Source organism: Sphaeramia orbicularis, chromosome 21 (assembly GCF_902148855.1).
Source record: "Sphaeramia orbicularis chromosome 21, fSphaOr1.1, whole genome shotgun sequence".
Taxonomy (NCBI): Eukaryota; Metazoa; Chordata; class Actinopteri; order Kurtiformes; family Apogonidae; genus Sphaeramia; species Sphaeramia orbicularis.
The window spans coordinates 32,159,849-32,184,089 of NC_043977.1; the positions used below are offsets into that span (position 1 = coordinate 32,159,849).

General features: G+C 38.2%; 1 protein-coding gene across 1 annotated transcript; it reads left to right on the plus strand.

Annotated features, from left to right (window-relative positions):
- The first annotated feature begins 438 nt into the window (after positions 1-438).
- On the plus strand, positions 439-23,693 carry aff3 (AF4/FMR2 family, member 3). Its single transcript, XM_030125176.1, has 19 exons — positions 439-585; positions 3,050-3,094; positions 10,940-11,014; positions 11,105-11,138; positions 11,245-11,302; positions 12,438-12,489; positions 12,808-12,842; positions 13,356-13,536; positions 14,963-16,957; positions 17,045-17,172; positions 18,720-18,876; positions 18,977-19,080; positions 19,222-19,285; positions 20,666-20,802; positions 20,907-20,978; positions 21,096-21,189; positions 21,528-21,577; positions 21,700-21,905; positions 22,833-23,693. The coding sequence occupies exons 1-19, from the start codon at positions 514-516 to the stop codon at positions 22,952-22,954; spliced, it is 3,681 nt and encodes a 1,226-aa protein (XP_029981036.1). The 5' UTR covers positions 439-513; the 3' UTR covers positions 22,955-23,693.
- Positions 23,694-24,241: the final 548 nt, after the last annotated feature.

The following is a 24,241-nucleotide window of genomic DNA, read 5'->3' on the forward strand; positions in this document are numbered from 1 at the left end:
GCAGGGGTGGTGTAATCTACAAGTTCCCCACAAGGTGTCACTAAATATTACACACTGAACCTTTAACTGTGCAAGAAAACATTAATTACTCCCAGAATGGATGTGACTGGTCTTGAGCTCCAAAAAAACCCCAACTATTAAAATAAATATTGCACTGATAGTTTGAGCAGAAAAATCAATGCTGCATCTGTGAGAGTTGATCCGGAGGTCATGAACACCACTGTGCCTCATCGTGTATCATCTGTGCTGTGTAAATAACGCACTTTCATTTGCAGAGACAGAGCCGGTGTGGAGCATCCACTGAGCCTGTGTGCGTCGTGATGTTCCTGCCTGAGCCGTGCGTGTGTCATCGGTGACGTTCCCGGCCCGCCTACATCACCCTGTGCCTCTCTCGGTGACACACAGACTTTCCTCCAGTCTGGGAGCGCCTCGGAGGGCCACCGCATCCGCTCCTCTGAACGCGGGTCCGCACTGGGATGGACACCGGAGGACAGTTCTGACCATCCAGGAACCATGCCTACTGTCCTCGGTGGCAAAGGGAAACTTTCCGTGGTCTGTTTTCTGCTCCGATGCGCTTATTCTCAGGTGAGTGGACTCCTGGAGTACTGAGAAGAATGGGCTTCATGGGTTTTGTACAGAAGATGCAACTTAGATGATTCAGTTTGATTGTTTTTCCTGCACAAAGGTGGCATGGCTTTTTATTTACATCACATTCATACATTTTTGTAAGCACCATATTAGGTTGCTCTTCAGCTAAATGCTCATAAAAAATCTACTGATTTCTGCATTGAGGCTTTTTATTTATTTAGTTATTTATTTATTTATATTTTACTTTAATTACAAAATATTGCATCTGCTGTGGTGACCTGAACAGAGCATAACTTAAGTAATTGCTGATACTTTAATTTTATTTTTATTTTATTTATTTTAACTTGTCTTGTCCAGCATCATAACAGTAGAATGGTGGTCTGGCTGCCCTTTTTGTGCCAAACAAATTTGCTTTGCCAAGGGAAACTTCATAAAGTATGTAAGACTCCCCTTGATATTCTACTTTCTCTTTTTTCCTGCACAAAGGTAGCCTGTCTTTTTTATTTACATCACATTCATACATTTTTGTAAGCAGCCTATTAGGTTGCTGTTCAGCTAAATGCTCATACAAATCTACTGATTTCTGCATTGAGGCTTTTTATTTATTTATTTATTTATATTTTACTTTAATTACAAAATATTGCATCTGCTGTGGTGACCTGAACAGAGCATAACTTCAGTAATAGGTGATACTTTTAATTTTATTTTAATTTTATTTATTTTAACTTGTCTTGTCCAGCATCATATCAGCAGAATGGTGGTCTGGCTGCCCTTTTTGTGCCAAACAAATTTGCTTTGCCAAGGGAAACTTCATAAAGTATATGATGCTCCCCTTGATATTCTACTGTCTTTATTTTGAGTTTTGTTGAACCACATTTTGATCTGACGTAAATGAAAAGGGGGAAGAAGAAGGGGGGGGGGACCCTCACAAGAACATGTCAACAATACTAACAATAAGAACCATAATGATAATTAGAATGGTAACAATAACTAGAACCAGAACTGAGTAAATTAGGCAGAAAAAATAAATAAAAAAATAAGACCTATTAAATAAAAAATATAAGAAAAGAAAAGATGAACAGAATATCATAAATGACAACAGCACATGCTGATGCTGATACTTTAAGAATGTAACAGGTGGTGAGTAGTGTGGCTGCATGCAGCTTGATGCAGGTGTTATGATGGGTTGTGGTTTGTTTGGCCCCAGGAGAGTTCATTCATCTGGGTATTGCACCAGAGCTGCGATGCGTGGGTACGAAACACACTCTATATGCTACACTAATGGGCCTGTAAGTGTAAACTGGAGAAGCAAGGCTGACTTTTTCCTGTGCATCGCCACAGGGAGGTAAAATACTGTCTGTGTATGTTTGTGTTTTTCATTGGGTGCCTTGTGGCAGTGATAATTACCCAGCGTTCACACACTGTTTGCCATCCTCAGCCTCTCATACAGTGGACATAGTGAGTCATACATACAAGGACACACTCGTATACACGTTCACATGCACTTACTGCACTGCATGCACTTTGGCTATACACAGATGGCACCAGAGACCAAGAGATGCATAGAAATAAGATGCAAATCACCAAAATAAAAATGAATACAATGTTTTTTTGGGGATGCTAAAGATAGAAAGATGCTTGATTATAAATATAGCAGATGAGCATGATTAGTCAGAGCTAAAAGGAAGTCACACTTCTTGTACTTTGTTTGTATTGACCTCATAAGTCAAGCTCAGAATGAAACTCATTCCCACATAAACAGAAAGTGCACATTTAAACCCTGCACTGGTTCTGCGGTAGATTACTTGTTCTTTAATGTTAATGCTAAAACAGTACTATTCTTGAATTTATGATGCTGCGATGAACTGAACTGTGAAAAAGCAGAAATGGTGAGAGGGGTAAAGGGACAACTCAGTTGCCTTATGTGGACTGAAACAGAAAGTTGCCTCTTGTAACAAAACTAGCATCTGTTTGATCATCTGCAGCTGTAATTTCTTCGATATGAGTCACAGACTATCACCAGCTTCTTCCACAGTCTCACAATTACTGTGAGCGTGTAAGTCTAGTTGTGTATGCGTGTGTGTGTGTGGTGACAAAAGGGCGGGAAGCAGAGTACAGTGGGTAATTTTTTTGAATATGTGCGTACTGTATATTTGTCTTTGGTGACGGTTAGTGAGAGTTCTCACCTGGAACAGTCTGAGTACTGAATGTGTTAATGCATCTGTATGGGTATGTGTAAGTATCTACCAAATCTGCACACATATGATTTATATGCTCAGCCATTTGTTGTGTGCACCGTTTTGTATTTTTGAATTATTTTTTTCCATGTACTTGTATTTCTGATAACCTGATTTGCATTTGTTGATCTACAGTTTTGGAAATTCTCCAGTGACTTGTGAGTCTCAAGTTTTGTGATGTCTTATCCAATCTATATATTTTTTCTATACTTTTTTTTATACAGGTAACAAGGAATCAACACAACAGCTGTGCCAAAGATATCCTGGAGGTAAGAAATAGTTTATTACTGTTAGAATTATTATTATTATTTTTTTTTAAATTATTATTATTAATTACAGCAGTAATGATTAATGTAGCAACAACTTGAATTTAATCAGTAGTTAAACACTCCCAAAAAGAAAATGTATTGGTTTGCATGAAAAATGTCTTAAAGAGTTATCAATTACTCATAGATTCATTTACAATTTTGTGTTGATAGTTACTTAATTTATGTATTTCATAACATTACATTTATCTTGTCTGCATAAGGATTATTTTTGCACATTATATCATGTTGGCATTCTTACTGCACAATATTTACATTGTAATGTTAAACAGAACAAACTGACTCAACCACAACCTGAAAATGAGCTGCAGGAGAAACAACAATAAACATTCAGATTGAATTGCAAAAGGCTAATGTCATAAATGAACATATTACTTCAGAAGCACTCAGTGTAGAAATTATCTGTGCAGCATTAAATTTTCAGAAAGAATTCATTTTTCAGGGTTTATTTATCTCACATAAAGTATCATCCTAATCATTCAAGGGTTATTAATTCCTTCCAAATTGAGCAAGTGACCTGGTGACAATACCTGTATGTTTTCACATTGGAATATACTTATACTGCTAAATACAAAGTATTGAAATCAGTATGATCGGTATGTTTGTCCATTTGCCTCTGTGCCAGTGGTTTCCAACCTTTTTTGGCTCGTGACCCCATTTTAACATCACAAATTTCTGCTGACCCCAGACATTCAAAACAGAGACTTTTTTTTTTTTTTGCTACAACTAATTTGTTTTTGATCATGTAATAGTTTGCAATACTATGGTGCAAATGAATGTTTATTTTAGATGACATTTAGTCTATATAATGTATATTATTATGGACGGAGGCAGAAAAGCCAGGTGTAGATTACTGCACAAAGTGAGAATTTTATTTTCCTTGGTCAGGATATGTACAGTCAGTCCAGCTTGGATTTACAAAGCTGACAATTAATACTGAACAAACAAGAACTCAAACTATGAATTATGAAAGAGCTGCAGCATCTGAAACCAACCACAATGAACAGATAAGCAATGACAGATAAACAGAACCACAGTGCTTTAGTTTCAGCTTCACAGTTTGTCGTGTCTTTTATGGATTGTGATTGTCTCTCTCAACTCACCATATATTTTTATTAGTAAGTTTTTTAATGAATTACTAGACATATCAGGCAACCCCATTTGAATTCCAGGCGACCCCACATGGGGTCCTGACCCCAAGGTTGAAAAACAGTGCTCTATGCATTAGCTTTTTGCTTTAAGAGCAAGACATAAAAAACATTAAAGGGGTCATATTTTGCTAAACTCACTTTTATTAGCCTTTGGTTCTTTTATTTATGTATTTGGACCCCAATAGTTCAAGAAGTTTGAATTTGAACCCTCCAGGTGCTGCAAAGCTATCTTTATATTCATTTTGGCAAAAATCGAGTGGATTTCTATAACCTGTTTTAATTCCTGCTTAGTTTGTTACATCTATAACTAGTTACATCACAACATTTGCACATATAAGGTCAAGACTTCTGACGAACATTTCTCAGAGTACGCCATAATTGTTTGTCAGCAGCAGCGGTTGTAGTCCATACTGAAAATATGTCCAAACTTCGAGCCTAAAATGTTCAGTTGTTGGTTGAAGGGGACAGAGCAGCACAGCTAGCAACGTGGAGGGGGTGGGGCATGAAGTGGCTCATTTGCATTTAAAGGGCCAGCGCTCAAAACGACCTTTCTCACTGGAAATAGTCTAAATCTTACCAAGTGTATTTTTCTCATTTCTAGTCAAAATATCTCATCACACTTAAACTAAGACATAATCACCTAAAGAGTAACTTTTCAGCGAGATATAAGAAATTATTTTTAGAAAACAGATCTTGAAAATCTTATTTCAACAAATCTTACCAAGATCATTTTCACTTGTTCCATTTGCAGATTTTTTGTTTTGCTTAATTCAAGATTTTTTGTGCTTCCTTCAAGCAAAAAAATCTGCCAGTGGAACAAGTGAAAATTATCTTAAATTAAAATTAAATTAAATTATCTAGCTCAGAAATAGGGTTGAGGATGGACCTGTGGAGTTGAATGAATGAAGAATTCAGACCCAAGCATAGCATTTACAGTTTATGTAGACCACAGGGAAAGGTTTTAAAATGCATAATGCCATTTAAAAAAAGCAAAATATCACTCCTTTGAATATATTTTTTCATTAAACTTGCTGTACTTTATTTCATTATGCTACGTATTGGAGTGCTCTTTTGTCTGTCATTTGTCATTATTTCATTGCTACCACCACTTACATGTTCCACTTCTTGATTTGGTGCGAGCTGGAGGGATGTGTTTTTGTTGGTTCTAGGTGTTGTGCATCGCTAAAGTATCAAGTGGCTCAGTGTTTTAGGTTTTGAGAAATTCAATGTGGTGTATAGAGTGGGTTGGGAGGAAGATAACCTAACGAACAGTAGTGCCTTACCTGAGAGGCCTTGTTGTTGTCGGAGTAGGAAAGGAGTCAGAGCTGGTATGGTGTCCTTGGTGACTAAGGGAGGAGAGTTAATGAAGTGAAAGGACGAGCACAGAGAGGAAACAGTTACCCTCTGGGAGTATGGGAAGAGAGGAAGAGAAAAGCTTTACTCACCCACCAGATTCATAAAAATGAATCATACAGTGGAGTGCCTCAGTGAATGAACGACACAGGAGCCAACCTTCACAGCAGACACTTTTTGAGGATCACGTAAGACCTCAATAGCACCGCTGGAGTTCCGTCTCAGTTACCACGCGTCCTGGTTTGTAGCGTTCCCGATCTGATCTCAGTCTACTACTCACCACCCACACCCACACTCAACCCTTCAGACATCAGAGCTGATAAAACATGACCTTTTCCAGTGCCTGCTCATTCTTTCAGCAGTGAGGTAACCTTGTGGTTTCACACATATACATTTACCCAAACACACATCCCCTCCACATAATCGCCTCATTATGACACCTTTCAGGAGTGAGATAAATGTGTGTAAAAATAGTGAATAAATGGTAAAAAATCAGGCCATTTTGTCATCTTTCCCAGGGCTGTAACTGCGGGTAATCTAATCAGGAGAGATTATAATCAGAGCAGAGATAGTGCACCGTGAATACAGTGCTCTCTCTGGTTTCCTCTTGAGTCCCATGCAGAGATAATAACAAATGGGTTATATTGTCTCAACAGTCCAGGTGTATAATCATCTATAATCATCACAGACAAACATGTGCACATATGCTAAGCCAGATACAGAAATAGACACTGTCACTCTTGCTGTGTGTTTCTACCAGATCTTCACTGCAAAAATCCAAATCTTACCAAGTGTATTTTTCTCATTTCTAGTCAGAATATCTCATCACATTTAAAATAAGACATAATCCCCTAAAGAGTAACTTTTCAGTGAGCTATTACAACTTATTTTTAGACAATAGATCTTGAAAATCTTATTTCAAGAAATCTACCAAGATCATTTTCACTTGTTCCACTGGCAGATTTTTTTTTGCTTGAATTAAGTAAAAAAATCTTGAATTAAGCCACAAAAAAAAAAAAAAAATCTGCCAATGGAACAAGTGAAAATTATCTTGGTAAGATTTCTTGAAATAAGATTTTCAAGATCTATTGTCTAAAAATAAGTTCTCATATCTCACTGAAATGTTACTCTTTAGGTGATTATGTCTTATTTTAAGTGTGATGAGATATTTTGACTAGAAATGAGAAAAATACACTTGGTAAGATTTGGATTTTTGCAGTGTTCACCTCTGGGAATAATAAGAGATATAAATATTGCTGTTTAAATCATATACACTATTGCCTGTAAAGTTGGAATACAATATTTTTTTACTTCTTCATGAAAATGTTGTGACAATGTGGTTAATTCTTGATAGATAAAGTATAACTGGGACTCAGTGTGTAACCCCCCCCCCCCCGATCACCACCAGAATTTACTCATTTGTTCCTTGTGCCTGTATCAACATTTCTTGAAATTTTCATCCAAATCCATCCATAACTTTTTGAGTTATCTTGCACTCGGACAGACAGACAGACAAACAGACAAATCAACGCCGGCAAAAACATAACCTCCTTGTCGGAGATACTTATTGCACATGGTCAAAAGTCACTGATGTGTATAAATAATCCGTGATTTTCAATCTCATTTTGTCATTCACTCTGTGCCATTGGGTGCTTAATGCCACTCTCTGACCAAAGATGCGAGCAGCCTGGCTTTGTTTGATGACTTGTTATCATCCATGTTCTTCAAAAGAGGCTTTCAGTGGAGTTTATGTGTGGACAGTCGTCTTTTTGTTTGTTTTTCATGAGCTGTGCATGATTTATAGAATAGTGATTTCAGATAATCCATAATAATCTGATATACTATTTAAAAAAACTATCTGAAGATGATTCCCATAGTTGTAGATCAATGTGTTTACATGGAGATGATTGTGTTTGATATTTGGAGAAAACCTAAATGTTGCTTTTTAATATTTGAAAAGCATTTAATCCTCTTGCTGAAACATTATCATGCATTAGTATATGTGAATATTATCTAAAACTGACAATTATAAGTCATGTTCAACAGTTGAAAAGCATTATTTTGTTGAAAATGTATTTTGAGTATGTCATTAACGTAATTTGCACATCAAAAGCAATCACAAATGTTAATCACAAACTACCTGAGCATGATGTGTTATTGTAAAAAATAATGAGAATTTGAGAAAAAGCAAGAACAAGAACATTCAAGGGGATATTTGATTTATTTTCTGCTGGGTGACTTTAGGTCCTTTAACCCATAAGGACCCAGTGTTACTTTTCTGGCAGTTCCCAAATTAAATTTTCTCTCTATTTAACCTTTCTTGAGCTATTCATCACTATTTATTCTATATTATCCTCTGTATTTTGTGTTTCTTCAATAAAACTCAGGTATTTTCCCATATTTATTTCAGTGATCATGTAGATGTTCATAAAAGCTCTGATTAAAGTCAGTTGTCGTAATATTAAGCCATTTATTCATTCTATATTATTCTCTATTTTTTGCAGATTTTTTCATTATTTATTCTATATTATTCTCTGTATTTTGCATTTCTTCAATAAAAATCAGGTATTTTCCCATATTTATTTCACTGATCAGGTAGATGTTCATAAAAGCTCAGATTAAATTTAATTGTCATAATATCAGAAACAGAGAAAAATGAAGAAAATGCGACTATTTCAACAAAATATATCCAACTCCATGGGTTTTACTGGTGAATCAATGTTGTAGAAGATGAAGGTATTTCCACGTTCACTACGGAGCCTCTGAACGTCCAAATCGGTCATATCTGATGACCATGAAAAGATGACAAACAGCATTTTACACCAATTATTTACATGGTTTAATGGATCAGCAGTTATCAAACATTTTATATTTGTAGTTGACTTTGGTCACCAGTGGTTGTTTGGATCTTTATGGGTTAATTACACTGGTCAACAACAAATTTATTGTTTAAGTTTTTTGAGCTGATTTAGGGTACTTTTGGTGTGCTGAATCCAAAAATCACGTTAATTTTGCTCAATCAGGTCAACTTTCTGAACTATGCTACATATTGGCTTTTTAACATTTTTGCTTACATTTATGGGCATTTTCACATCATATGATACAAAATTCTTTCATATTTCTTGCAATAAACGAGTTCTGAAGATTTTACTTTTGCCAATTTATGATTAATGTGTTTTTTTAATATTACAGGTGAATGAAATGGCTTCGACTAGAAGATCTTGCAAAAATAAGCCTGACGTATTCTGCTACATCTGTGGTGAATACACCATTGTACCTAACAGAAATCCTGTTAGAAAATTATTTTTTTTCATTAAAACCTATTTTGGGTGAGAACTATATAAAAAAAATCAATTGATAAATTCACAAAAATGTAATCAATTTTGTGAGAAGATCAAATTTTTCAAAATCAAACTAGCAAAAAAACCTGACCTGATTGAGAAAAACAGATGTCATTTTTGGATTTTGCGGTGCAAAATGGTCCTAATTCAGTTGAAAAAACCTAGACAACTTGCAAAAAACATTTTTTTGTAACCCAGTGTTATTAGTTTGATCCCCTTTATAAATCCCCTTTGTTTGCCATTAGCTGTGATAATGGCCCACTTGTATTTCACAGCAGTGACTCAACAAAGACCCTGCAGACTGAAAGTTAACTGTACATGCGTCAGTGTTTCCTGTAACTGCTGAGCATTGACAGGTGGAGGTTTCCTACTGGCTTCCTTCTATGAATGTGATGCAACAACATGAAGCAGCAATTGGCTATTGTACCCAGTGAATGTACTGTGATTTTACACATTGCCCCAGGGACTTAGGATCACTTGTTACCTGCTGAACCTCCTGGCGTTTTTCATGTCATCTCCCCAAGGATGTCTTGCATTGGAACAAATATTTTGATGTGGTGTCTTTTTTTGCATTCACATTGCATGGCTATTATGATGGCTGTCCTTTGTAAACAAATCAAATCTATGTCATTAGATCTCACAGCCAGTAAAGTCTCATGGACTGACTTTAAAGCGGAGTATGTTAGTATGTGTGTAATGGGCTGTAGTTTTGTTTTATCAATCCAATCCAACTTTATTTATAAAGCACTTTAAAACAACCACAGTTCACCAAACTGCTGTACAGAAGAATAAATAAAAAACAAAATAAAAGAATAAAATACAAGAATAGATTAAAAGACAACGAAAAAAAACAGTGCTGTACAGAAGAATAAATAAAACCTAAATAAAAGAAATAAAAACATAGAAAGCTGTACAATTAAAACCCATAAAGACCCAAACAGCCACTGTCGACTAAAATCGTCTACTGATCTAAAATGTTTAATACCTGCTGATCCACTAATCCTATCAATACATGTAAATAATTGATGTAAAATGCTGTTTGTCATCTTTTCATGGTCATCACATATGACCGATTTGGACGTTAAGAGGCTCCGTAGTGAACGTGGAAACACTGTCATCTTCTACAACATTGACTCACCAGTAAAACCCATTGAGTTGGATCAACGACAGTGAATAGAAACACTTGTTTTATGTTCAGTTAATGATATATTTTGTTGAAAAAGGCACTTTTTCTTCAGTTTTCTCTGTTTCTGATATAATAATAATCAACTTTAATTTAAGCTTTCATAAACATCTACACGGTTATTCAACTAATTATGGTAAAATACCTGATTAAATACAGAAGAATAAATTATAATAAATGGTGAAATGTGAGATGGGGGTGGGATTTAATAAATTGTCTTCTTCCCACTCCTTTTTGAGCAATACATATTAAATTCATTTTGTTATTACTAGTGTACATGGCAGTTGCTATGTTGTCTCCATCACCTTTATTTATTTATATATTTGCTCTGATATTAGTCCCTTGTACACATAAAAATGTTTTGTTTTTTCTTCTGCTTGAAACAAATAAATGAATGAATGAATGAAAAGGTTAAATCTTAGATACATAAAAAGTATGGAGATACAGTGTGAGACACAGCATATGAAGGATCAAAAACAAAACAAAAATTACACAGTCAGATGAAACATGTAAAACACCAGCCTACACTTCTGAAACAAAAGTAAGCCCCATTTACACCCAGACACACTCCCCCTGGTGGGAAGAAGCAGAGTCAGCTGACACATGAGACTATGCTTTTTATGGGTGAAAATGAGAGCGATAAGTCACTCCTTAATGAAAGAATGAAGTTGTAATGACAGATTTAGGATGCCCAGGGTTTCTGTATGTGATGCCCATCAATTAATTCTCACAGTTCACCTTTGACCCTCTCTACTACTAGGACATGACTCAGTCCTGGCCGTCCCAGCAAGCCTTAGGGGGTGACCAGGCGCAGCGAATTCTCTACAACCCAAAGGTATGCATGTGTGTTTGTTTTGGTTTTCATGATTAGCCTTGTAAATCGAGATTTTCCTTACTATTTTTTTGTCCTCTGTCCTTGTTTAAGGATGCAAAACAGCCAACTACGCAACAAAGGCAAAGTAGGTACTCCCTGATTTTAATGTACAATAATTTACAGAGATATAAATGGTGGATAAATGAGTAGCTGTGTGGTTTTAATGACTCTTATTTATTTTGTCTTGTTAGGTCGGGGGGATGTTCAGCTGCGAATGACCCGACACCCTCATGTGGCGCCTCACAAATCGTAAGTGGGACATGAAGAAACATGATCCACCAAAGGTCATCAGACCTGAAATGTGGCCACAGCGCACACACACACACACACACACACACGCACGCACGCACGCACGCACGCACGCACACACACACACACACACACACATATGCACAAAACAATACTTAAAATTTTTGCAGCTTTTGCAGAATTAGATACAAATCCCAAACATCCACATCTGTACAGCTAAAGAAAAGCATTTAGTATCAGAGTAAAGGGAAGGAGGAAATTAGCGTGCCTCGGGCAGCAAAACATGGGCCAGGTCAAAGGTCAGTGAACATTCTTGAAAGCTGTCAGTGGAAAGTGATGTGCTCCTGTTTGTTAACTCTTTACATCCTCCTTGTAACTTAAAACACATGTTCAGTCGTGTAACTCCACATCTCACATTATCGCACAGTCTTTGTTATGTAACACCAGAAATTCTATAACAACTAAGTGTTTCTCTTGACTCATTGTAAACACTTATGCTTTTGAGATGAAATATACAATAATTACACAATACATCCAGAACTGACAAAATACCAAGCATCTGAATTAAAAGAAACAAAGAGAGAAACAGTATAAGCTGCACACTTGACACTCAAAATGTATCATAACCTCAGAAAGTGAATTATTTTCTGATTAATGCAATAATTATTTGATTATTTGAGTAGTTGTCAGCTGTCAAAATTATTTCTTACTTGATCATTCGCTCATTTCCTGAATCGGTTAATCCTCAGGAGTGTCATGGTGGATGCTGGAGCTGACACCCTGGGCATGTTTTTGATCAATGATTAATTAAACTGAGTCATATTTAATGTGAAATATCAAACTTTTCTGCTTCTAAATTTGCTATTTTTCATATTTTCTACTTCCTTTATCTGACAATGTCAATATATTTGGCCCCTTAAGCCAAATAAGCTACTTGTTTTGTAATAGCAGATAATTATGCCTTTATTTCAAGTTATGAACCATGTTTTCTTGTCTATGGATTAGGTGCATAGGTGGAGATATTATGACATTTTAAAAGCCTCACCCTTAATTATTAACTAACCTAAAAATATGAACGCCTGTTGATTAAATGACCCAGTATGTGATTTTCATGAGTGTGTATCTTTGCTTACAGCATGCTTGCAGATGATCTAAAGCTGAGCAGTGATGAGGATGAGACTCAAAGGGTAGGTTACTCTACTTTATCCTAACCTTCAACCAGGAAAACCAGTGCTTTAGTGTTCCAATGATGTTGCCGTGGTCGCATTGTAGTGTCAGTATGTATGGTGGAGGATGAAATGAGAGAGTGAGAGAGACAGTGTAAAGGAACTGAAACAAAACTGAAACTAGTGTTTGGCTACTCTTGCCAAGGGTTGCCTGTTTTTCTGGTATGGAATGGTATGTGTGAACACACACCCATGTATTATTTGGAACAGCTGACACCAGGTTAAGAACTGTTCTGCAATTTAGAACTATCAAGTTTTTGTTTTTTGTGTTTTCTGAAGGCTACTCATGAGTCAACCTCCTGGGACGGACACAGGTAATCTCTCCTGTGTGTTTGTTGTGGAAATGAGCTTTAGACATTTTATTGTTAATGTTTTCTTATTTGTTACTATAATTAATAAAAAGTGAGACGGCAAATTTAAGTTTAATTAACTGATGTAACCAAGTAAAGACTATAAACAAGAGTGTAACATAAACAAAACAAAATTACAGGTAAAACTATCTGTTCATGGTGTACAACCAAAAATTTACAATATGGGGTGTTTCCTAAACCTAAACCTGTTCTATTAACCATAATTCATGTCAAACATTGTTTTAGTCCACCTTTTTCAGCTTCTACAAATCAAGGCTCCTTGTAACAAATCTACAAAACTTCAATTTAAAAACAAACTGAGAGACTAAATATGAATGAAAAGTGCTGAAAATGTAAAAATGCACACAACAGTGTGTGCCTTTAAAGAATACAACAGTATCTGTCCGCCTATATGTGCGCCGCTCACTGCGTTCGTACGCTGACCCCTCTCTGGTGTTTGTGTGTGTTGAATGACAGCCTGTCAGCACAGCGAGTGCACACACATGGCAGGCGGGTGAGACATTCCAGCTCGGACTCTTCGGCTTCAGACTCCTCTGGTGAGTCCAGCAGCAGTAGCCTTTACTCCCGGAGCCGGAGCAGGAGTCCTGGAGTTCCTGTGTCGCCTACTAACACACAACCCCTCTGCAAAAGGAAGGAGGTAAAACCACTTTCTCCTCTGATTTTTACATCCGTGTCATTTGTTTTGCTGTGGTTGTGGGTGAATTCTCAACAGGGAGTGGTGGCCTAAAGGCTGTTGACGGCAGGTGTGGCGGGGGGACTGAGGAATGAGGAATGTATGTGAGTTAGAGTCGAGGAGGATAGGGGCAGAGGTAGCTTTGGGAATTAGTGCCTGGGTGTCATGTCAACAGGCTGGGTCTTAAAGAGGAAAGCCCTCAGGAGATGGAAGTCATCAAGACTGGACTAAATGTTGACATTTCATGTACAGATAGCACCTCTATGAGCACACAGAAGAATGTAGGCTACGTGCATTTCATAATCCTACATGAATTCAGAATAAGTGACTTGGAGCTAATGTGTAAAGCTTGGTAGGTGTGATGGGCATTGTGGGGGTGGGTTAGAAATGTGTGCTATGTGGGGAATGGACAGGAAACCTGCTCCTCTTTTATGAATGGAAGGCCCTGTATGACACAGTGGACTGTATTACTAAACATGCACTACATCGGGCCCCTATAGAGGAGGGAGTGTGTGAGTGTGAGTGTTTGGGGGTAGCTGTGGGGGGAAGGCAGTGTAAACCATGTGTTTTTCATTTACGTGGAGTGTTTGAGTGTCTCTGAAGGAAGAGATGGGGGTTGGAGTTTTGAGTTCCAGGTAGCGAGAAGGAGGGAGAGAAAGAGGGAGGGACAGAAAAAAATGAAGGAGGGAGGGGAGTCGAGACGGTACAAGAGATGCAGTGTCTTCTCTGGAAAGAGGGCGAAGGGTGTGGGGAGGGGGGGTCACTGTTTGACTTGAGGAGTAGAGGTTTAATTTAGCTCTGGTCAGCTAAGAGAGAAAAGGAGGACGCATGAGACAAGAGGCAGTAGGAAATAACATTTCTTTTCAAATGTGAGTATCCTTTTTAACTTTCTGTCAAGTTCCTTTTATTCTTTGATATGGTTATGCCAGCAAACATTAAGTGAGTCATTGGACATAATTGGATGGGGGGTTGAGCTACTGTTAGCACAGATGTGGGCTTGAGAAACAGCAGTGAGACCAGTAAGCTGGTATGCCATTTAAATGAGGTTGTAATGTCAGCTAGAATTTGACATTAGTTCTATATGAGTCATATTACAAATATGCTTGTGTGAGTAGCAGCAGAATCTCCCGTGTTTCTAAAGTGTAGTGAATGTTGCCTTGTGTCTTGTGAAAATGCGGCATGTTCAGATAGATGTCATTCCCTTCATGGTTAATTGTAATGTAAGTGATCATGTGTTCTCTGTTTTCTTCTGCTAATCTGTTGTGAAAAACGGAAAGTATATGACTAAAATCTTCCTATTAGCAAGTTTTCATACTTATGGTTTTACTGCTGTTTTTACTACTCCTGGTTTAACATATCGTGTTTCTTTCTTGCTCTGTGTTTTCTTAAGTCTGATCACCCCTCTGCAGCCCAGTGGCAGTTGGATAAGTGGCTAAAGAAGGCCCGGAAAAAATCATCCAGTGGTGAACAGGATCCCTCCCAGAGCATTCCAGGACGCCTGCCTTCTCCACACGCCCAAAGAGCCCCATCTCCAGCCAGGTCCTGGGACAGCAACGAAGAATACAGCCCTAGCCAGACCCCTATACCTAGCCCACAGTTCAATTACAGACAAAGTCACAGCCCCCTTCCCAGCCCTGGGTACAGTTTTTGCCCCAGCCCCAGCCCATTCCCCAGCACCTGTCCAAGTCCCAGCCCTAGCCCGAAGCACAACCCTATCCCAAGCCCAGTTCTAAGTGTTTGCCCAAGTCCGTGTGGAAGCCCAAGACTCAGCCGGAGCCCTAGCCCGATACCAAGAGATCCTCCAAGAAGCCCAAGTCCAAGCCTACCTTCCTCCCGGGTTCATCAGGTTCAGAGTCATCAAACGCAGCCAAACCAAACGCAACACAGCCTAGCAGCCACTCCCCATACAAAAAAAGGTAGATCATGGAATGCCTCTTTTTCAAACAGTGGCACCAGAAATAAGGATGTAAATTGTACATATCCTCAACAACCTCACCAATACAGGCACAAGACTAGACCTGCACAAGACCAAGACTTGAGCCAAAACAAGTCCAAGACTTCTTCTATTTTAAACTCAAACCACAATCACAAATCTAGACCCAGGCCTAATTTTAATCAAACCCCTAATCAGCTCACGGAGACTCTCAAATCCAAACATACGCCAAACTTTGAGCAAAGCGGTAAATCCATTCACAAGTCCCAGCCTTCGTTTCATCACAGCTCACAAAACAGGTCCACTAAACCAAAGCACTCCACTGCCACTAGCCGTGAAAACAGTGGCAAAGCTGTTCACAGTTCTCATTCCCTGTCTACCTCTAAAACTGCTGCTACCGGTGGGTCAAGCTTTGGATCAAGCCCGAGCCTAAAATCTAGAGCTAAGTCTGGGGAAGCTGCAGGTTCAACCTCTGTGCATGTTAGTCATTTAAAACCATCACAAAAGAAACCAGAGTCCAAGGAGCAGGAGGAGAACCACAGAGAGCTTCATTATCATCATCATCCTCATCATCAAGCAGAGGGGAGACAACACGAAAGGAAAGAGGACCGACGCAGGGAAAAGCCACAGGCTAAGCCGGAAAGAAAGGAAGACAAAAGGCTGGCGGAGGAGCAGCTACTGAGACGTCCCTGGATCCAGAGTTCAGAGGAAGAGGAGGAAGAGGAGGAAGAGGAGGAGGAGGAGGAGGGCACACCAGAGAGGGAGAGGAGAAGAGAAGAAACAGTAAGAGGGGAAAATCAGAGGAGGAGGGAGCAGCATCACAGACGCGAATGGCAAACAGTCCAGGCCAAACAGAGACTGCCCACCAGCACCGACCGACACCGCCTTCAAGACGACTCACACCACCAGAAGACAACCAAAAAGGGAGGGAGAACTGAGGAGGACAAAGACGCTTCACCTCCACCGTCACATACGCCAACTCCCACTAGCCCATCCTCTGAGTCCTCTACCTCCTCCTCAAGTTTAGATACAGAATCTGAATATCAGGCTCCTATCACCAAAGTTCCTGCCGACTCTACCTCACAAAGAATCAATAGAAGGCAACAACGTCCAGGCAGAGCTGACACCAACAGGTTGAAAGCGGTACATCCCAGAGGGCCCAGTACAACTGTCCCGAGTGAGAGGCAGCAGAGTGAGTGTAGGCAGAAACTCTACACCTTGGTCCCATTTGGGCGAGGTGAGAAGGCTGCAGCCTCCTCTCATCGAGGCCTGAGAAATTTGGTTGTGCAAATAGACCTCTGCCTTCTTAAAAGAGTTCCAGATAGCACTACCTGTTCCACCGTTAAGAAACCTTCCTCTTCCTCTTCTTCAACAAAGGACAAACAAAGAGAGGCTATGAAACACTTGTATGTCCCCGAGCCTGTGAATAAAGACAGCAAAAGGAAACGCAAGGTAATAGTCTGTAATAGCTTTTATGTGTGATTATCAGGAAGTAGTAAATACTGGCTAATCACATATTTTCTATGTGTGTCTGAGCAGCTGGAGAACGGAGTGTCACACCGAGAAAGTAAGAGGAGCGTACCTTATGCAAATGATCTCTCAGGTCACACAGACTCTTCATCACACAGAGCTGAGCACAATTTCTCAACAGAGACAACACACAATGGGTATGAAAAAAAGAATGATCTGTTTCTAGTAGCTCAGAACCTACTTTCTACTCTTCTTTTTCTGTTTTATAGTAGGTCGTATCCAGTGTTAAGGTGCATTACTATCACCCACTATGCTGGAGTGTGTACCAGCATTAATATAATAACATGTATGTATAATGTTGTAATAAAAGACCATAACAGACAAAACCATCACTGTCTCTGATGAGGGACACTGTTGGAGAGGGTATGGGGTTTCTGAGTTGGTTGTAATGAAGCTTCATCCTTAGATGTCACTAAATATCGAACACTAAAAAATATTAGTACTTTATGTTCCTTACATTTAAAAACAGGCTCTTAACTTTAGTTTTAGCATGTTTGTAGGGAATTATTGATTATTTTATGTTACTTAATTGCATGCCTTACAACAGAAAGATCAATTTCAGCCTTAAAGAAAGGGAAAACGATGCATTGAAAATACAATCCCAAATGTATCCACCAGTGCACCCCCCCAGGCTAAACAGAACAGAGCTGCTAAACTGATTTTCATTGTTCCTGTGACAATAAAGATCTATTCTATTCTATTCTATTCTATTCTATTCTATTCTATTCTATTCTATTCTATTCTATTCTATTCTATCACTTTAGTCATAAAGGGAGAGTGATCCAGAGTTATGAGTTCAGTTACTCACATAGAAAGAAAAAAATGGAGAAAAAGTTTTTGAATTATTTAATAACATTCACAGTAAATGATTAATACGATGTGATGTTCAGTTAACCAATAAAAATAATCTACTTTTTACTTTTACACTCAATACATTTCAGAGTACTTTTTCCACTAACAATGCAGTGAAGAAGTTGACTCAGTTCTTCTACTTTAACCCATAAAGACCCAGAGCTACTTTTGTGGATGTTGACAAATGATTTTTTTTTCTCTTTATTTAACCTTTCTTAAGTGATGTGAAACCATTTATTGTAATATTATCATCTGCATTTAGCTTTTTTTCAATGAAAATCAGGTATGTATTTATATATATTTAATATACTGATCGTGTAGATGTTCATAAAAGCTCAAATGTAAGTTGAGGGTTATTATATCACAAACAGAAAATGGAAGAAAAACTGACTTTTTCAGTAAAATCTATCATTAACTGAACATAAAGAAGTGTCTCCATCCACTGTTATTTATCAAACTCCATGGGTTTTACTGGTGAATCAGTGTTGTAGAAGATGACAGTGTTTCCACATTCACTACGGAGCCTCGAAACGTCCAAATGGGTCATATCTGATGACCATGAAAAGACAATGAACTGCATTTTACACCAATTATTTACACGTATTGATAGGATTAATGGATCAATATGTATTAAACAGTTTAGATCAGTAGATGCATTTGATCGACGATGGATGTTTGGGTCTTTTTAGGTTGAGTCTTTTCTGATACTTATCTGTTCCTGTACTGCAGTACAGACTATGTGCTTTTGCCACCTCTAGCCTCCATAGTGTGTATACAAATGAGTATTTTCTTATTTGTGTTTCAGTACATTTATGGGTGCTTTTACTTGCAGGTACTTGGAGGAATACTTAGACAGCAAAAGGCCACTTTCTCCTTTGTCTCCACTGTCTGACAGTCCTGAGTCCACCAAGCCCTCCTCTCAAATCAAGACTACGGAGCAGCATCATGTCCACAAGAACAGAGAAAAGAACAGAGACTCTGCTGTAAAGGTTATACATTAATATCAGACATGCTTTTACCACTGTATCAGTTTCACATTATCATGTCACACTTTATTAAATTCTGCCTCTTTTTAACCCGTTAACTTAGCCCAAGATGGAAGTGGAATGTGTAAAAGTGTCAAAACATCCTCAGGCATCAGGTGAATCCTGGGGTCCTTCAGGACACAGGGGGACCATGCCTAACCATGAAACGTGAGTCATCGTCTTGAAGTCTGTTGGCTGTTGGTCACTCCACAGCCCAACCTACTCATTTAACATGTTTATTCTTAATTGTAGCTGATGTACTGATGTATTGTACTGATGGCATCTCTTTCTTTTTCCTGTCCGTTGTAGTCCACACCATGCAGAGTACTACTTACATGAAGCCAAAAGGATGAAGCATCGAGCAGACGCAATGGTTAGTTCTCTATGTTTGGCAGACAGTAGAAATGATACAGCTCTGTATTATTATTAATAATAATGGATTAGATTTCTTTAGTGCTTTTTGAGGCACCCAAAGCCCTCACACTCTGGTGGTGGTAAACTACATATGTAGCTACAGCTGCCCTTAGGCAGGCTGACAGAAGCGTGGGTGCCAATTCACACCAAACCCTTCAGTTATTGGACAACCCGCTCGACCGTCTGAGCCATGGCCGGTCCCGTATTAGAAAAAAACATTTTTCTTGTCATATTTGTGACATTATAAGCATAATATGCTAACTTTTCACCTAAATTTGTGTGATGATCTTATCACGTTCACATATTTTCATGTAAATTTATGTCTTAAATCACAGACATGATTTTTTTCTTGCATGAATGTATGGTTTTATAAATTATATTTTAGACATACACAAGTTTAGCTCATACAATTGAGAGTTATTTTGAGTAGATTTACCACATTAATCTCAGTCATGTTTTTTTATGGGAAATTTGTGAGTTTTTATTATTTTGATATTTACCATTAATCTCAACGGATTACTTTTTTCTCTCCTGTCTACACTGTTTTTAATATTGTGAAGAAAATCATAGATATTCTCTCAAATCAATAATTCATCTTATAAAAAATATAATTTTTTAAGAAAAAAATATTCCCTGAAAATATCCACAATGATATGCTTGCTTACACTGATTTACCTGCAAAATTTGATATCAGGCTAAACTCAGAAACTCAAAGTCTGATATTTCATGTATTTAAAACTAAACTAAGATTTTAAGTCTTTCCACCTCACCATCCACTTCCTTGACCTGCTAAAGGCAGAAGGCAACAGATAGAACTAGAAGCACTCAGAGAGCGCAGACCTCCGCCAAGGCTGATCAGTGGCCCCCCCGTGGGCCCCCCCACGCCAAGGAGGTTATGTTTTTGCCAGGGTTTGTTTGTTTGTCTGTCTGTCTGTCTGTTTGTCTGTCCGTTAGTGTGCAACATAACTCAAAAAGTTATGGACAGATTTTGATGAAATTTTCAGGGTTTGTTGGAAATGGGCCCCCCCGTGGGCCCCCCCACCCCCGATCACCACCAAAATTTAATCATTTCTTCCTTATCCCATTTCCAACAAACCCTGAAAATTTCATCAAAATCTGTCCATAACTTTTTGAGTTATGTTGCACACTAACGGACAGACAAACAGACAGACAAACAAACCCTGGCAAAAACATAACCCCCTTGGCAGAGGTAATTACAATGAGGCAAACAAAGACAAGAGAAACTATCAGACAGATGTTCTCATGTCCTGTTCATAACTCCAAATGTTATATATGATGTATTCCTCCACCTTCGCCTCTGTTGGACTTCTGTCTCCAGGTGGATAAACTGGGGAAGGCTGTGAATTACGTCGATGCCGCTCTCTCCTTCATGGAATGTGGGAAAGCAATGGAGGAAGGGCCTCTGGAAGCCAAGTCTCCCTACACCATGTACTCAGAGACAGTGGAGCTTATTAGGTGAACATTTACACGTTTGTAGATGAATGTAGTTTGGACAAAATGCACAAACACATGCATATGCAGTATGTGAAACACAGCTTCCTTCTCTGCTGTTTTTTAAGGTACGCAATGAGGCTGAAGAGCCACTCCGGCCCTGGGGCCAGACAGGAAGACAAACAGCTGGCGGTTCTGTGGTGCGTATGTCATCACCTCTGTTTATACCACATCTATCATCATGCTGGAGGATGTGCATTTTGAGAATGATTTGTGTTCCGTCTGAGTCGCTTTGACCTGGGCTTGTGTGTCCACAGTTTCCGATGCCTTGCCCTTCTTTACTGGCAGATGTTTCGTTTAAAGAAGGACCATGCACTGAAATACTCCAAAGTTCTACTGGACTATTTTAAGGTATATTTAAACACAACAAACTTCATCATTGTTGTTTATCATGTACAGAGTCATGCTCATAAATCAGCATTTTCACTGTTTGCTCAAACGATCAGCCCTGTTGGATTAAATTTAAAAAAATATCAACATCAACCAAGGATATAATAGTTGCATTTTTCATTTTTAATTTGTGATAACTTTTTGTTTTCTTTTTCAGTGAAGTTTTGTATAAATGTTAGGAAAATACAACACAGTTTATTGTATTTTTTCTAAAGCTTAATTCTATTTCAATGACACGCATTTTGTTTGATTATAACTTTGACATTTGGGTTAGAGTAATTTTTATGGTCTCATTACAGAGTTCTCCCAAAGTGCCTCCTGCACCAGTCTGTTGGACTGACTCTGGGAAGTAGGTGGATGACACCTTCACATTACATACTCTCTTTGTAACGCCTTCTCTTACTTAGTATAATACACAACTAAAACAGGATTAATCACCACTTCCCTTCTGTTATGTGTTTTCCCTTTCAGAGGTGTCGGTGGACCCCCTTCATCACTGTCCCCCAATGCCAAACACCTAGGGCGGGGTTCACAAGGGGGCAGCACCTCCCCTTCTCTCATAAGCATTCCCCAACGTATCCACCAGATGGCAGCAAATCACTTGAACATTACCAACAGCGTCCTGTACAGCTATGAGTACTGGGAGGTGGCAGACAACCTCGCAAAGGAGAATAAAGGTATGGATGGTCAAAAACACATGAAAAACATGGTTGTTATGAGATTTGAAAGAAAAAGCACCAAATATTAAGTGGTGGAAAGTAACTTTTACTAAGTACTGTACTGTTTTTGCATATTTTCATTTGTACTCCACAATATTGCAGAGGCAATTTTGTAATTTTTACTTCACTACTCTTTAAAATTTCATCTTGAGTGGAATTTTGGATGAAATGTTCCTTAATGAGTGTCAAATTCTCCAATTTCTTAAGCTGAATAAACTCTTCGAATATCTGAAAAATAGATTGTCAAAAACCTGAAAAATATGTTTTTCTGAGCTCATGAAAAGTTGTCTTTATGAAATACATGGCTATCACAGGACAGTCACCCTATAACACTAATATGATCATCTCATGGAATATGATGCACTGCTAGATTAGTGCTAACCAGTAAATCATGTTTTCAGTGATATCATGACATGAACATTAAACCTAAACACAGCCTGAAAACATGAAGAATAAGAATTTTATTTGCATGTTCTATAAATTCACACAATGGATGCTTGCCATCAGCCACCCCAAGATGAACTTGGGTCAATGTTGGTGTTGACTGTACAGTCAACTTGTTTATTTATTTAGGTTATTTCACTTCATTGAACTTCATAGGACACTGTACTGGTACTACTGTAGACCTCCCACATGAGCCCAATGTTGCAAAAATGCAACACACCGTTATACATAATATACTGTATAATAGTAAAACACTGACAGGGTCATTTTACTGTACAATGACTAGTTTGTTTTTCTAATATATACTTTTTACACTTGCATATGGTTTTGAATGCAGAAATTTTACTAGTATGGTAATTTCACAGTGTGGTATTTAGTTTGGTAAAGAATACTTGCCTCTGGTTATGGTTATGGAACTATTGTCCTTCTTGCTCATTTCAGAGTTCTTCAACTACTTGAATACATTGTCTGGACCACTGACACTTCACAGCAGCATTGCTCATGCAGTCCAGTACACCAGACAGGCTCTTCAGTGGATACGCATCAGTGCCAAACTTAACTAAAAAGGAGACCTCTCCACTGGACCCAGGCCTCCGTGAAAGGAAACAAAATCCTGGACTATTTCTATGCAGCTTTAAAGGATAGTGCTGATAGCTACATATGAGCTGTTTGGAACTAGGATGGATGTAATCCCAGGGAGTCTAATACCTGTCATCCTCATAGGATGTTGCTGTGCTTGCCATCTGAATCAGCCACATGCCATGTTATCAGTGACAAACTCTGAGTTTGAAGCATTTTTCTATTCTCCTTCTGAAGGAGAAGCCTTTGAACTTCTCACAGATTAACCACATGGACCACATCCTCATCGCTGGATTATTCTGAAGATGTGTGTGAAGGAAGTATTGTATGCCAAATGTTCCATGGTAAGGGAAACAGGACTTGCATATAAAAACAATTTCTGTTCTTTGGAATTTTATCATCTAGTGGACTATTTCAGTCAGAACAGGCATCGGTCATACACCACTGTCCCAAAAACAGGAAATTGTATGTGTTTTTTGCTAATGAAGGTTTAAATGACTCTTACTTTGAAAATATCTGATTTTTTTTTTTAACTATTATGTGTTTTTACTGTGCAATACTTGATGTATTATCATTTTCTTAGAAAACAAAAAGGACGAGACAATAAAATATTGGTGAGTTATGATGCTCGCTGAATATACTGTAATGCTCAGAGAAACATTTTTGACTCAATTTTCAACCATATTTGGTATTTTTTTGTATTTAATATTTATGGTAATGAATTTTGACATTTTTAAAGAAAGAATATCCTGTAAGTTGTTTTTCTTTCTCTGTCCATCTCTCACTTTCATGCAGACACTGTCTCAAAGTAGACATGAGAGAATGTATGAGTCAGACTCATTACAGCAGGTGAATTTCATTCCTCCTCTCACACAGAGTAGGGGCTTTTCTTTATGTGTCTGGTGGCTCGGGTACTGCAGGTCATTTCACTGCTATCATTACAATATGTCTTTAAAACACCAAACAGGTTGGAATGAAATAATCACAATGTCCTCAAGTAATATTATTCACAGAATAACATTGTTAGAGTCAAGCAATTCATTGTGGTCCACATTTTGTTATGTGGCTTACATATGAGTGGGTAAGAAATGCCCACTCATCTTGTTTGCTGCATTGATACACTTTAATAATGAAATACATCTCATATACAGATTTATCAGGAGCCTAGTTTATAAATGTTGATGTAAGTAAATTATGTATTTTTGTAGTTTGCAATTTGGGAAGAAATGAAATTGATGTTTTAGATCTTGAGCTGAAAACATTTTCAGAAG